The sequence below is a fragment of the Malaya genurostris genome, chromosome 1 (assembly GCF_030247185.1).
Source record: "Malaya genurostris strain Urasoe2022 chromosome 1, Malgen_1.1, whole genome shotgun sequence".
In the NCBI taxonomy this organism is placed as follows: Eukaryota; Metazoa; Arthropoda; class Insecta; order Diptera; family Culicidae; genus Malaya; species Malaya genurostris.
Genome location: NC_080570.1, coordinates 111491891 through 111506355, shown reverse-complemented (window position 1 = coordinate 111506355; position 14465 = coordinate 111491891). Strand labels below are relative to the sequence as shown.

The window sequence follows — 14465 nt, the reverse complement described above, 5'->3', positions numbered from 1 at the left end:
AATTATTGTTTCGGACATTATAAGTAATTACACAAATAAGATCATAGATAAAAAGAACCAATTTTTTTCTTGATATAAATGTAAAACACGATTGAATCAACGTATACGTTGCCAATAACTTCAACTCAAGTTTTGTTGACATGTAATAAATGGCTGATTTATTCAACGATAAAATCTGCCGATACAAACCAGTTTTTCGTTAGCCAGGATGAGAATTTGTCTTTAAATCAAATAGATATAATTGTTGATGTAGAGGTGAGAAATTGGTTCAAAACAATCATATTGTAGCTTGAAATCAACATAAATCATATTTTAAAATCTACTCACTGTTTTGTTATTTTAAACAAGCTCAATTTCTCCACGTGTGCCACCTGCATAAACTAACTTTCGTTCTTATTGCCCCACCAACTGCAGCAAGATGAAATGAAATAATCAATTTTTCATACAGATAAATATCGATTTTTCAATTTTTGTGTTTGATAGCTTTTTCCAACAAATGCAATTATTTTAATACTTGGCTGCTCCGAAACATGTACACTTTCTCCTTACTCTCAAAGCATTATTCTTTTCAGTGTAATCTGTCTCCTGTAATTAAAAAACGGTCACCCTACGATAGCGGTGTAACCGAAATGTCAAAAAGAAAATTTCGTGGCATCGATCGGTTAGCATCAATAGATTTTGCTGAAGTTTTTCTAAAATATAGCACATCTGAGTGTTTAAAGGTTTAGCAAAAAGTGCTAGGTATTTGTTGTAAAGCAAAAGTACTAGGTATTTGTTGCGAACAACTTTAAAAAACAAGTATAAAAGGTCTAAAAACGCTGCTGTAGTACGCGTTTACTTTTCGTTTATTTTTTCACGTTTCTTCCCTTCGGCAAGAGAAGTGCAAAATATGTGTGTTTTATTACGACGGGCGTCGAAAATAAGATGTCTACACCTGTAAAGCGTAAAATTACACTCGAGCTCAACCCAAACAAAAAGGTACTTCCAAAGGATCGCCCTAGCGTGTTCCAGCGTCTCGGAACAAAAAAATTTCCTCTTCCGGCATCATCCTCGGGAATAATCGGACCCGGAAAGCAGCATCAAGAACAGGAATCGGTAGGAATGTGTTTGTAAAATAATTTGAAATTGATTATCATTTTCTAGAATTATTTCCAGGGAATCAACAAGGAGGAAATAGTAAAACGCATTGTGGGTTGTGACGAACCAGAAACACCAGTATTACCACCAAAAATCGTTCCCGAAAGTGTATCAGCTCACGCCCGATTAATTGAAGCTCAGTTAGCTGCAAAGCTTGGAAAGGCGATTGTCAGTCGAGGTGAAACTATCGGCGGAGTCAATCCTGTTCCGCCGCCAGGGCCCGTATCGAACAAGCACGAAACGGAACGCAGTGGTGGTCATAACACTTCAACTGCCAGCGATCGTGGAGGAGGTGGTGGTGGTAGTAGTGGAAACAATATTTCCGTTCCACCTGCCAGCGCAGGAGGGGGTTGGGATCAATCCACTCTGGAGAATGCTGATCAAGACATCCTAGAGCGCAAACGCAAAGAACTGCAACACGAACTAAAGCTGGAGATGGATGCCAGCGGAGGTGGAAGTAGCCACCACCACCACCATCGTCATATGTCATCGGCGATGAAACAAAAGTCCACCAAGGAGACGGTGGTGGTCAAAAAAATCCGAAAAGTACCGGTACCCCGCCGATCGTCTTCTAGTTCGGATAGTTCCAGTAGCAGTGGTTCGGATTCTTCTGATTCTGACTCGAGCTCCAGTTCCAGCAGCTCTAGCCGGGATTCTCGCCGAGTCAAGAAAAGAGTCATACGTCAACGGCGGGATTCTAGTTCTAGTTCAGATGGAGGTAAAAAAGTTATTAAAAAGCATACAAAGAAAGTATCTACCGACGGAACAAAACGCATTCTGACCAAAAAAGCTGGAACTCATTTGACTACCAAGATTCGTGTTAAAAAGGTGACAAGTCCCGGTGGTACCAGTCACTTACGCAAGATAGGTCGTGAGGTATCTCCCGGCGGAAAAACATCTGCTAAGTATATGGTGAAGAAAGTAGTTGCTTTGAAAAAGGAAAAACATGCAGCCGTTGTTGATGCTCGCGAACGTGTTCGTGAAAAGGAACGAGAATTAGCTCTTCGCGAGAAGGAACGGGAGAGGGAAAAAGAACGATTGCGTCTTCGTGAGCGTGAAAGGGAACGAGAGCATGTAAAGAGTCGTTCTCCTCGAACACACATTCGATCCCGTTCTCCACGATCGCGAATTTCACCGGCAGCGGTATCAACTTCATCCCGCGGCCGGGAGATGGTAAAGAAATCACCTGAACCGTTGCGTTATCGTAAACAACCTGCAGTTATAAGGCGCACTGAGCGTTCTCCGGAACGACTGGATGATAGAAGAAGACATGAGGATCGCGAACGGCGAGAGCGACAAGAACGAGAACTCGCCAGAAATAAGGAACGTGAGGAAGCTTTGGCGCGTTGTCAGGAGCGACAACGGGAACGTGAAAGATTAGCCGCTGCCAAGGAGAAACCACGTCGAGCTGTTGAGAAAGATGGGGATGGTGGATTAGAGAAACCTGATAGACACCGTCCGGTAGAACGTTTACTACCCCGCCCGGCGGAACGAGCGAGAGCATTAGCAGCTGCTAGATCGCCTGGTAAAATTGATCATGACCGTAGTCGAACACCGAACTCGCCGAGAAGCCGTGACAGACTTGTTCCTCGAGACCGGTCATATGATCGAGGGGTTGTCGAAAGAGGTATGTAGTTGTTGAGTTGCTGTGGAAATGGAAACTAATAAATTGACATTCTTTTTATGTAGGGTACATTGAGCATCATGAACGGCGTAGTCGTTCCCGTGAGAGAGAATACGTTACGCCTATAGTTAGAGGTGCACGATCACGAGATAGTCCTTTCGAGCGTCATGTGCCACCACCGATTTCAGTGCGAGAAGTCCGTGATTATCGGGACCCGGAGCCACGTAGTTTCATAGAGAAAGACCGCCGTGTCCATGATTACAGCCGGACCGAATATCCTGATGATCCTCTGCCACGTCGAGAGCACGAAAGAGAGTGGGAACGGGATCGTGAACGTGAACCGGATCGCGGCCCAATTCAGCGTGGTTTCGACAGACGAGGAGATGATCACGCTAGAGAATGGGATCGGGACCACATTCAGGCATCGCATAGTCACAGCCATAGCCAGGAACCGTACCAGGGAACATCTCGAAGCTGGGACGATGGTCATTGGAAAGAAGCAGACGGTTGGGCCAAAGAAAAAGAACGCGGTGAATGGAAGTATCAACAGGAACGCCAATGGGAGCATGACGATCTTGCTGCGGTTGGACCGTCAGCACACACACACGTCCATGGTGGAGGTCGACGTTGGCAACAGAGTCATCCTGAGCAAAATCAAGGCTCTAATTGGCATGCAAAACCTAAGGAAGAGATGGACTTTGTCCCACGGCATAAATTAGCAGGAAGACTTGGCGAAGCACCCAATGCTGGAAACGATCGTGGGATGTTCCGACGTCATCATCCTGTTCATCAACCGATATTCAACGCTGGGCGTAAAACACACATTGGGATCGGACCGAGCCGTTTCGGAAATCAAAGCAAATATAGTATTAATCGTACTCAGCAAAATCTAAGCGTTCCGCATCAACAACACCAACCGCAATCAACTGGATCGGGAAATCAGCACCAACCGTCTGGTCCAAGTACGTCGATGCAACAGTCGGGAAATGAAAATCGAGAAATTCTCACTCACCGCTCAGAAGTGGTGAAATTGTCACCCAAACCATCCGAAACATCCGGTCAACCGGCATCGTCTAGCATCGGCAAATTAGCGGATACCGTTGCACCAGTTGCTGCTGTTGCTGAATGGGATGATGAATTGGAGACTGTCGCACCCCCTCCTACTGTCTCAGTTACTCCGGCAGCGGTTTCGACGACAACGACGACGACGACTACGGCAGTGACTAATGTCTCGGCTACTGCTTCTGATGCTGATGCGGAAGCAGCTCCATTTGTGTCGCCCAGTCTAGAAAAGGCTCCCGAAACAACAGCTGCTGATTTAGCATTGGATGAGGATAACCTCAGTGAAATTAGTGACGACCTGGACGACATTCTGACAAGGGAAGAGGTAGGTTCATTGTGTGGGATTCTTTTTAGTTACGGGTTTTATGATGAGTAACAGTTTTGTGAAGAAATTATCTTTCACGCAACCTACCTGGGGATTCGACTCCAAACCGCATACAGTTTATCTGTCTCGAAAACATATTGAAATCTCTATAATCGGAACAAAACTAAACGTAATTCGGATTATATCTTGTTTTAGTCTAAAAAACAGGTTGATGGGTAATGTCCGAGTAATGAGAGTCGGATTGACGGGGATATGAACAAATTCGAGAGGTTTCCTTCACGCTTTTAAATATAGATAATCCTATTAGTTTGTTGACAATCGTGGCTCTGGAAAGATAACCCTAGCCGGTGGTTCAGAGTATAAGGCTCTGGTCTCGCAGGCTGGTTGACAAACAAATATCGTTTAAATCAGCAGAAAACGAACATAAAAAGTAAATAATTGTTCAAGCTGTTGAGTAGAAGCTAAATCACTTGAAAAATCAAATTCATGTTATGCATGAACAAATGTTATTTAAAACGGTGGATTGATCAGAAAAGGTAAAAGCCAGTAATATGAAAAATACAAAGCGGAGACTGATCATAAACGGTTAAAGTCGATAATAAAACAAACAAAAGTAAATAATAAACCTGCAAGATTATAAAATATCGCTATCAGTTTTTTTGGGATTGATTAACTGGTCCTTAAAAGAACCAATTATTTTGATCTGTTCTATGTTCAACAATGTAAATAGCATTTTCTTCGATTGCGCAGAATCAACTGAATATTGATTATGATATTTTAAATCTCTATACTGTTCGAAATTTCGACGTTCGTTCGTTTTGTACGACGGGAGTACCGTTATATATACGAAAATACATGACGCGTGTTTGCCTTTCTCGGGTTCGGACGATGGTTTTGATGCAGTTAACGAAATTTGTCACTTTATCTAGTGGGTAGGTATGAAAGGGAGATCAGGTTTAGAGTTCAGTTGCAGAATCCATATCCTGAATTCAGTTCAAAAATTAAATTCTTATATCAATCCAGAACTAGGTGTAGAATTTAGATTCAGAATTCAGTACCAGAACTCAGGTTCAAATTTCAGTTCCAGAATTCGATTCCAATAATCAGTTCTAGAATTCAGGTGCAGAATTCAGACTCCGAAGTTCAGAATGCAAACTCATGATTCAGTTCCGCGGAATCCAGGACCACGACTTAGGTTCTGAATCTGAACTGAACTGAATTCCAGAGCTCAGTTTTGAAACTGAATTCTGAACCTGGATTCTGTAACTTTATTCCAGAATTCAGATTATTTTTTTAGAATTCGGGTTAAGGATGCATTTCCAGATCCTAGGACCTATATTCAGTTCCAGAATCCAGGTCTAGAAAACAGGTCAAAAATTCAACTCCAATTGTTTGCAAAATGCCACCCCAGATTCAAGATTCAGTATCAAGGTTCTTATTTCAAATCCCGAGTTCAGGTGGACAGTTTAGTTGCAGAATTCAATTCAAAAAGTGAATTCCAAAATTTTCATTCAGTGTTCGGCGTAGAAATCAAGTTCAGAATTCAGTTCCAGAATCCGGATTTCAGTTCCTGATTCTAGTTTCAGAAATAATATCAAAAATTTAGGTGCAGAGTTCAGTGCTAGAATTTAGTCCCAAAAATTTAAAATTTAATTTCAGAATTCAGGTTCAGAATCTCAGTTCAGATATAAAATTCATGTATCTAGATCAGGTCCTGAAACTAGGCTGGCACTCAAGATCAGAATTCGATTCCAAATATTATTTCTAGAATCCAGGATCAGGATTCAGTTCATGAAACCAGATCTAAAATTAATTTCTAAAATGCAGTTCCACCAACCAGGCCCGGAGCCAATTTCAAAACCCAGGGGTGGAACCATGTAAGATGATAAATGACTATCACCTCCTGGTAATAAAGAGGTGATCACCAGAATGTTTGGAATCAACGAAGGTGATCACTTTTACTATCACCATCACAGGTGATTGAACCAATTTCACTCCATTAATCACCTGTCAAGAAACGTCAATTTTTCAGCAGTAAAATATGAATGTGGCGTATACCGTTGATATTAGGAGGAATCACATATGAAAGTGTAAGTCCATTTTGACATGAAGGTGATTAAATCGTGGTGACTATCACCTTACGTAATGCCAACGTTTGATAGTGATGTTAGCCTTTCAGCAGTGGTGACAGAACTTGGTGATGATCATCTTACATGATACCACCCCAGATTTAGTTCCAGAATTTTTGTTTAGGTCCAAATTCAGATTTTAGGGCAGAATCTATCCATGGATCTGGATCTAGATTTGCCATATTACTGGTCCAGGCCGAGATTCTGGTCTTGAATTTGGATCTATCGTAATACTGATCCAGATCCTGGACCTGGACCTGAATTCTTAACTAAATTGAATCTTTGAGCCTAATTCCGGAACTGAACTCTAGAACAATTCCAGAATTCAGTTTTAGAATCCAGGTCTCAGGAATCATAACTAACTGGCTCAAGTGGCACGTTCCTCTGGTTATTTGGAGCATTTAAGAAAACCGTTAACTCCCGAGAGGATTTAGAGATGTTACAAAAGCGACTTCATTCTGGACTCATAGAAGTATTCAGAACGAGAGAGAAATGATGCCAAACAATCAGCTAAAACCATTTAGGGTCAATACATAAAGAAAACAATTATTACAGGAAGAACGATGAACCCCTCTGACTATAGTTCCTTACATTGAGTGAGAAACGATAGAATATCCTTCAATTTTAATTCTCCATACACAGATTCAACCGTATATGGAAAAAAACCCGGACGCGTAGTTGCGTTAATGCGGGATAATCACATAATTACACACAAATCACACGAATAATATTCAGCACGCTGAATAATAGTCATGTCATAGTTGAACTCTGACCAGAATACTGCAATTATGTTTGGTAAATACAGTAAACATTTGACATCTTCAGATCCAAATCTGCCAAAATTGCTTTTGTCTGAGCGCGAGTTGGTAAGCATCGCCAGTAGCTGGCATATTTGGATGCAGCCCAAGAACGAATCAATTGGTTGACAAAGATAAAGCTAACTCATCAACCCATTCATTTCCAGTAATATCAAAATGATTGAGAATTCATAAGATGTAAACAACATTTGGAATGACGAGGTGTTTGATTTGAGTTCGACATACGATCACTAGATTCGATCGTGAATCATTCAAACTGACTGATTATCTCAGATTCTCTGCTGAAGTGTCGAATATTGTCAATTGTCGCTGAAAAAAAGGCTAATAAAGTAATAGATAATGTAGTAAATCTTGACATCATCAGCAAACGATGAGCTAGGACTATCCAGAGAAAAACTGACATCATTGAAATACAGTAAAAATATTAACGGTCCGAGATGGCTTTCCAGATGATGCGAAGAAATTCATATATTCAGTTCCTGATACCAGATTCAGAATACAGTTCCAGAATCGAGAAATCAATTCTATAGCTCAAATTGAGAGTTCGTTTGTAGAAACCATGTCCAGAATGTAGCACGAAAATTCAATTACAAAATTCAGTTGTAGAATTTAGATTCAAAATTCAAGGTCATAATTCGATTTCAAAATTCAGTTTTAAATTCCAGGTTCGAAACTCAGTTCCTGAATCCAGGTCTTGAATTCATGCATTCTGCAAAGGATTGCAAAACAACGGCTATGAAAATTCATTTCTTAAAAATCTTCTGTTCGAGATACATATCAGATATATTCAATGCGCGAAACTTTTTTCTTAAATATCATCGAGGAGAATCTTCGTTAGTGAACTTTTCTCAACTGATGTTTTGTCAAGTTTCAGTGGAAATTGTATTTGCAAAAAAAACCTGTAGTAAACATTTCTTCAGTGACTTTTCTGATGATTTTTGTCTGAAAATAACTTGCAAAAAATTTTCGCGATTTTTGAAATTTTGTTTTTTTTTTCAACACTGATGCTCATCTCTCCGCTTCATATTACGGATCCAGTTTCAAGTACAGATCCAGTTGTATGGTAGGACCAGATGCTGGATCTCGATATGAACTCTCGATTGGACCAGTAATATGGTAAGCAGAGATGTCCGTCTCCATTTGGATGTATTTAGGCGAGAGCACGTGAGAACGATTCATGCGAAGAGAATGTGGTTCTCTCGCACCAGCTTCGTTCAACACAAGCACACACACTCAAAGTCTGTCTAATGGACACTGAGAAGAAGTGCACTTTCCTCTTTGTGTGCAGCACACCAAATGTATCCGCAGTGTAAAAATAAAACTTACGCACTAGTGTATTACTTTAGTGAAATGCCATCACTGAGAGTAAGTTCAGGTCCAAATACTCTTTCATATTCGAAGTCAGTGTTAAAGACCTTGAACGATCCTTCTTTTTCGTATTCACATCATACGGTTATGTCGCTGTCATTATCCTACCAGCCTTTAATAATACTACTGAAACATAGCACCTCAACTGTTGTCACCAGAACGCAATCGAACATAATTTTGATCTTTGATTTGCTTTTGAATTACCGCATAATGTCTACTATATCGATTTTGATTGGTTCTTCTTGACAAGCATGATCAGAAGAAAGAACAGACCAGTGTCATTAGCACAATGTAGTGAAGAATTGCACTTTAGTGTTCGACCCCCTCGAGTACAAGACAAAATAGAATTCAATTCTTTCTTCTGATCATGCTTATATGAGCCTGCCTAGGCTAGCTTTTCCGTTTTAAATTTATAACTGATTCAATCTAGAATACCTATCCGTCTTTTCTTTTCATATCTTTCGCTTCTCTCAGTTAATGTTTGCCGAAAAGAGTCAATCAAAATCGATATAATAGTTTTGATCTGTCTTTAACCTTGAAATGGGCGCTCAGGAATCCATTTCCTTGTGTATGTACCACCTAAAACCCATGGATCTTCACTTAAGTTGCTCGTACCAAGTCTTTCACAATGAGAAAAAGAGATTGGATATGATGAAAAGACCGATTCGAATGCCTCGAAAAGTAGTAATTCGGGTCTAATTAATGACCTCAATTGAACGATATCATTAAAGTTTCCAGATCATACGCTTCATTTACGTTTCTGTTGTGATTCGTCACTCTTCTGTTGTGATTCGTCACACTCTTTTTAGTAGAAAAAGATATCAAAATCTTCTAACGTAAGGTAACAGTACCCCCACTCATCTTAGCTCCAGTAGTCATCTCATATACGAAAACCATTAGCTCACTTTAATTAATGTGCTGTCGCTGTTTACTATAAGGGTAAGATGAAAATAGGAGCATTCACTTCGAGCTTTCGCATTACTATTATAGCAGTAATGTGCAATTTTCAAACTATTTTTTCTGTGATATTGCTTCTTAGAGCCGAAATAAAGATATTGTTTCTGATTTTATCACAATTCATTGATTTGAAGTCGAGTAATCGGCCAAATAACATGTCGACTCTACCAATGCACAGGTGCCTAATGGTACAATATCTCCAGTTCTTTTCTTAAACAATTCATGATATGGTTCGCAATTTACAGTTCACTTTTAGCAGTTTTGTCGATGAACAAAAGTTTTACTTTGAGTTGAGCAAATTCAACTTTCTTTGAGATTTCACGAATCAGCTTTCATCGGTACCAATCAGTTTCATTAAAATGTTATATTTCGCACCACGCTGCTTGGATTAGGATGACGACCTGAACAATTCCCCGACTCAGCCGGGTACGGTTGGTTCATCGGATGTTTCCGCATCGGTACCGCTGTCCAGTACGGCGACATCTCTCGGCACCTCATCGTCGGCGACGATTTCATCACAGGTCCTGCAGCACAATTCGCATCAATTTCAACAGAACCAACAACAATCTTCGCGGCCTCTCCCCAGACGTCCTTTTTTATCTAAAGCTCGGTACAAATCATACGATGGTTGTATCGGTGGTCCAGGTGCGGGATTTCCACCCGACTTTTATGCCAGCATGGATGATGGCAATAAACCGTCCTTTCCGATCGTATGTACTCTTTTTCTTTGCGTTGATATCGGTTTGACGTTGTGTGGTTGTTTGATTTGAGTACGTTTTCAGCTGCTTGGCTTGTATTCCTTTTAAGTTTCATAGATTTATGTCGAATTGTCAATTGAAATATCCCGGCTGATCGATAGTAAAAAAAACGCAAATAAAATTGCATTTCCTGGACAAAAATATCAAACCTTGAACGATGGTAGAGCGTTCAACGGCAAAAAACTGAACACGGTCGAATTCAGCAACAAATCATTTTTATTATCTTTTTGAACAGTTCTCCTAATTTCTATAATATATTCTTTATGTTATCCTGTATTTGATTCATTGCAATTTAATCTTCCTAGCACGCTTTTTACGTTTTCATTCAATACCAATACCGCAAATAACGTTCAATGATTCTCGATTTTCTCCGTCTAGGACGTGACAAGTCAATTGAACGAATCACTGAGTGATGACAAGCAGCCATCGACTGACCACGACGCTCTCCTTAGCCAAGGCAATAGTTTGGAGAATGTCTCAACGAGCGAATCACAACAGCATCCATCGGGTGGCAATCATCAAGAAGAAACCGGAGCTTCGGCCATATCCGATCACGATCCGAAGGACGCCAAAGAAGCAGGTAAACTTCACGCCAACAAGGAATTGAAGGAAGAGATGGATCTAGACTTTGAAGAAATTTCCGATGGTGAACTGGAGGAAGAGAACAAAGTTAAAGGTGAGTTCTTGATAAAAGCGGATGTAGTTTACGGCAAACAAAAAGAAAAACAACTAACACCTATTTTTCGTTTAACAGGTCTTGGAGATGCTTTAGGTGTAGACTGGGCTAGCTTAGCTCACGAAACACGTGCCAAATTAAAACCCGAACAGACAATTCCCGTGTCGGCACGCAACCGTTGGAAGGCTCACCACATTCTATTGGACATTGGAATATCTGTGCGACTTGCTGGGGAAGCATACGCACAGCGTGTTCTTACAGAGTCCAAGGAAAAGTTACGCGAAGAGATTGAGGAGTTCAAAGCGGCTGCCGCTGCTGCCGAACAACAGAAAGTAGCCGCTGTAAAGAAAGAACAGGAAGAACAACTCTTCAATGGAATAAAAATCAAAAAGGAAGTTTTGGACGAAGAAGAACAAGAGGCACAAGAAGAACTAGAACAAAAACAGTCTATCATTAAAAGTGAGGAACCAACTCCGACCAGTGAGACCAGTGAGCAGGAAGCGAATCTAGCTGGAATCGATAAAATTCTTCATCCCGTAGCATCCGTTCACGTAGCCATGCGCAATCGTGCACAGGCACGTCGCAATCTCATATTGCGATCCTCGGGATCACATAGTCGTGCGTTGAGTGCTCGCCGGGATCTGGAGATTCGACGCCAGTTATGCGGCTTTCCACCGCAGGAATGCAATGAGCGCATTACCGAACATCAATCGATCCCCACTAACCCAGAATTGCACGAGACAGTAATGAAACTTTTTCAATCTACGATGCAAACGAAGAAGATAGAGGTGCAGTAGTAATTTCACTGAAATTGTCATGATTTTAGCCTACGATCGATGAAAGTTTCTAGAATTTAAGCTGCTGTCCTATACATACGTTATTGAATGTTTCCCCTTCAGACATAGGTGGACACTAGCAAGGCATTTGAAAAAATATGCTATTTTATTTGCTTTTCACCAATTTATTAAATTGACATTATATCGTCTTTGCGACAATTGTCTTCTCCCTTGTGTATCGGATTATAATATCTAGATCAAAAATAAAGTGATTAAAATTAGGTCATCCAACAAAGATATGCTGTTTCAGTACGTTATCACAATCCATCTTGAAGCATACTCCTAGTTGCTATATAATTTGTTATATATTGGTTCGTTCGTGAATCATAAGAACAAAAAGGATTCCACGATGAGTGTTCTGTTTTGATGTAGGACTAGCTTTTTCTGTACTATTTTAACCTGAGCCATTTCAAAAATTTCACCCGTGGCGATACGAAATTATTCCAGATTTCCATGCATATGGATGTCATTGACTGCCTCGCCTCTTCGTCGAAGAGGCTATCCGAAATTTTAAAATATGGCATTACACAAAATCTTTTGGAATGGCCAACAGATCGTAAACAAATTGTACTCTATCAAAACTCGTACACCAAATCCATAAATGTCACTTCAGGTGTTTCCCAAGGTTCACATTAAGGCTCTATTTTTTATCTTGTACGATATATAAAACGAAATTTTCTTCTTAAACATCTGAATGTTTTACACAATGCGTCCATTCAGTATCAAGACCGATTCCATAAATCGCAAAATAAACAAGATTTCTTGTGTTTTTCTAATTTGTCACTCTAAGTATTCTCCCTTCAATTTCATACTTTTCTTACAGCGACTCAATAGTGATTCAAATGTGTGCTCCAGCTCATTTCGTGGAATGGCCTCCAATGCTCGTGTCGAAGCCGTTTTGATGATCTCAAGCCAAAACCTTGGTATTACATTCCTGTAGTGGAATTTGACCTTCTGTTTCAACAGACTTCGCAGCCGATTCAGAGTGTACAGAACCGTTGCATGGCTAGTGCTACGATTCTACTGACACTACGAATCCTTCTAGGTCGGGGCTCGAACATACGAGAACTGGTTTGTAAGACCAGCGCCCTATGCTTTGAACCGCCAACCCAGGACAACTGGGTTGATGATCTCAACTTCTTTCAAAAAGCATCCTTTCAACTTCAACTTTGGAAACAAGGAAAAGTCACACGGCGTCAAATCAGCTGAATACGATTCAACACACAGACTTGACTTCGGGTCAAAAACTGACGAACAAACTGATGATTGATTTGTAGCGGCCTTTACACGGACAATAATGATTAGTTCTCAATACAAATTTGGAATGTCATTAGCGGCCCTTACACGAGCATTAAAAATGTCTTTTTAAATGATGACTAAGTAATGATCTATTTCAAATTTGTTAGAAATCTCGTCATTAGTGCACCATTACACGTTCATTAAAATGATATTATTTTTTAGTAATGACATTTTTAATGACTCGTGTAAGGGCCGCTATTCGGGTCGAGTACGAGGGATTCTGGTCATTAAATGTTTCAAAACTTCGATTCAGAATGTGCCAGTGACCAGTTAGAACGAACTCTTTGTATAGTTTTAATTATTAATCTCTTTGCATAGTTTTAATTATTGAAAATTTTCGCGTTTTTTTTGCTTGTGAGTTATTTGATTACCATTCCAAACTTTGGCGCTTAGTTTCTGTCTATAGGTAAGAAAAAGAGCAATGTAAGTACCAAGATTCGTCGCTAGTAACAATTGATTTCAGCAAGTTTGGATCATTTCTGGTGATGTGATTTCTGCTTTTTTTTTGCATAAATATCTGTTTATTAATCTTATTTTTGTGTATTACATCAACATTTTACAGTACAAGTGTTTTGACCCTTTGGCCTTTCATCTTTGTTGTTCATACGATTCGTTATTAATATTAGGTGTTTTAGTTACTCTTGTTTTACATACTAATGTTTAATCATAATATTTATTTTAATTATTTATAAAATGTCTACCTACTTATAACTATCCTTAACCTAATACGTACAAATTTTGAATTATTTGTATTTCAGAGATTGAGCACCTCTCTTCAAATTTCGTGCAGTATTGTTCGAATTTTTGTTCTAGTATATCCAGTGAGGCCATCTCATGTACTTCACTAGTTCTTGTCCAAGGGGGTAGATTTAGAATCATCTTTAAGATCTTACTTTGAATGCGCTGAAGCCTAAGTTTGTGTGTTCGTGCACAGCCCAGCCAAACAGGGACTGCGTATTCAATTGCGGGGTAGATGATTTGTTTATAGACAGCCATCTGATTCTTCAGGCATAGTTTAGATGTTCTACAAATCAGCGGATACAGAGACCTAATGAGTATGCTGCATTTTTGAACGATTTTGTCAACATGTGACCTGAATATCAGATGTCTGTCAAAGGTGAGTCCTAGATAGATAACTTCATCGGACCATTGAATGACCTCATCACCGAATCGTATTCTGCATTCGTCTGATGGAACAAGTTTTGGAGATCTTGAATGTGGAAACAAGATGACCTGAGTTTTTGCTGCATTGATCACAATTTTCCAGCTTGTAAAATATTCCGTTAAAGCGTCCAGACCTGTCTGTAGTTTATTCTTCAGAGCATTAATGACACGACCTTTGTAAAGAATGGCAGTATCATCAGCAAATTGTGACAGAACACCACCACCTGGAAGAGGTGGGATGTCTGATGTGAAAATGTTGTATAGAATGGGACCTAGGATACTTCCCTGGGGTACACCAGCAGGAATAGTAAA

The 14465-nt window shown here is 40.0% G+C and overlaps 1 protein-coding gene across 4 annotated transcripts; it reads left to right on the top strand.

Annotated features, from left to right (window-relative positions):
* Positions 1 to 633: 633 nt before the first annotated feature.
* Positions 634 to 11925, top strand: LOC131425417 (fl(2)d-associated complex component-like). 4 transcript variants are annotated; one of them, XM_058587314.1, is made up of 7 exons: positions 640 to 768; positions 828 to 1095; positions 1144 to 2764; positions 2827 to 4148; positions 9813 to 10130; positions 10557 to 10854; positions 10933 to 11925. In XM_058587314.1, exons 2-7 carry the CDS (start codon positions 925 to 927, stop codon positions 11649 to 11651), a joined length of 4449 nt encoding a protein of 1482 aa, XP_058443297.1. In that variant the 5' UTR covers positions 640 to 768; positions 828 to 924; the 3' UTR covers positions 11652 to 11925. The 4 variants fall into 4 exon arrangements, with proteins under 4 accessions (XP_058443299.1, XP_058443296.1, XP_058443300.1 ...); XM_058587316.1 differs by having other exon boundaries at positions 634 to 1095; positions 1156 to 2764; XM_058587313.1 differs by having other exon boundaries at positions 634 to 1095.
* Positions 11926 to 14465: the final 2540 nt, after the last annotated feature.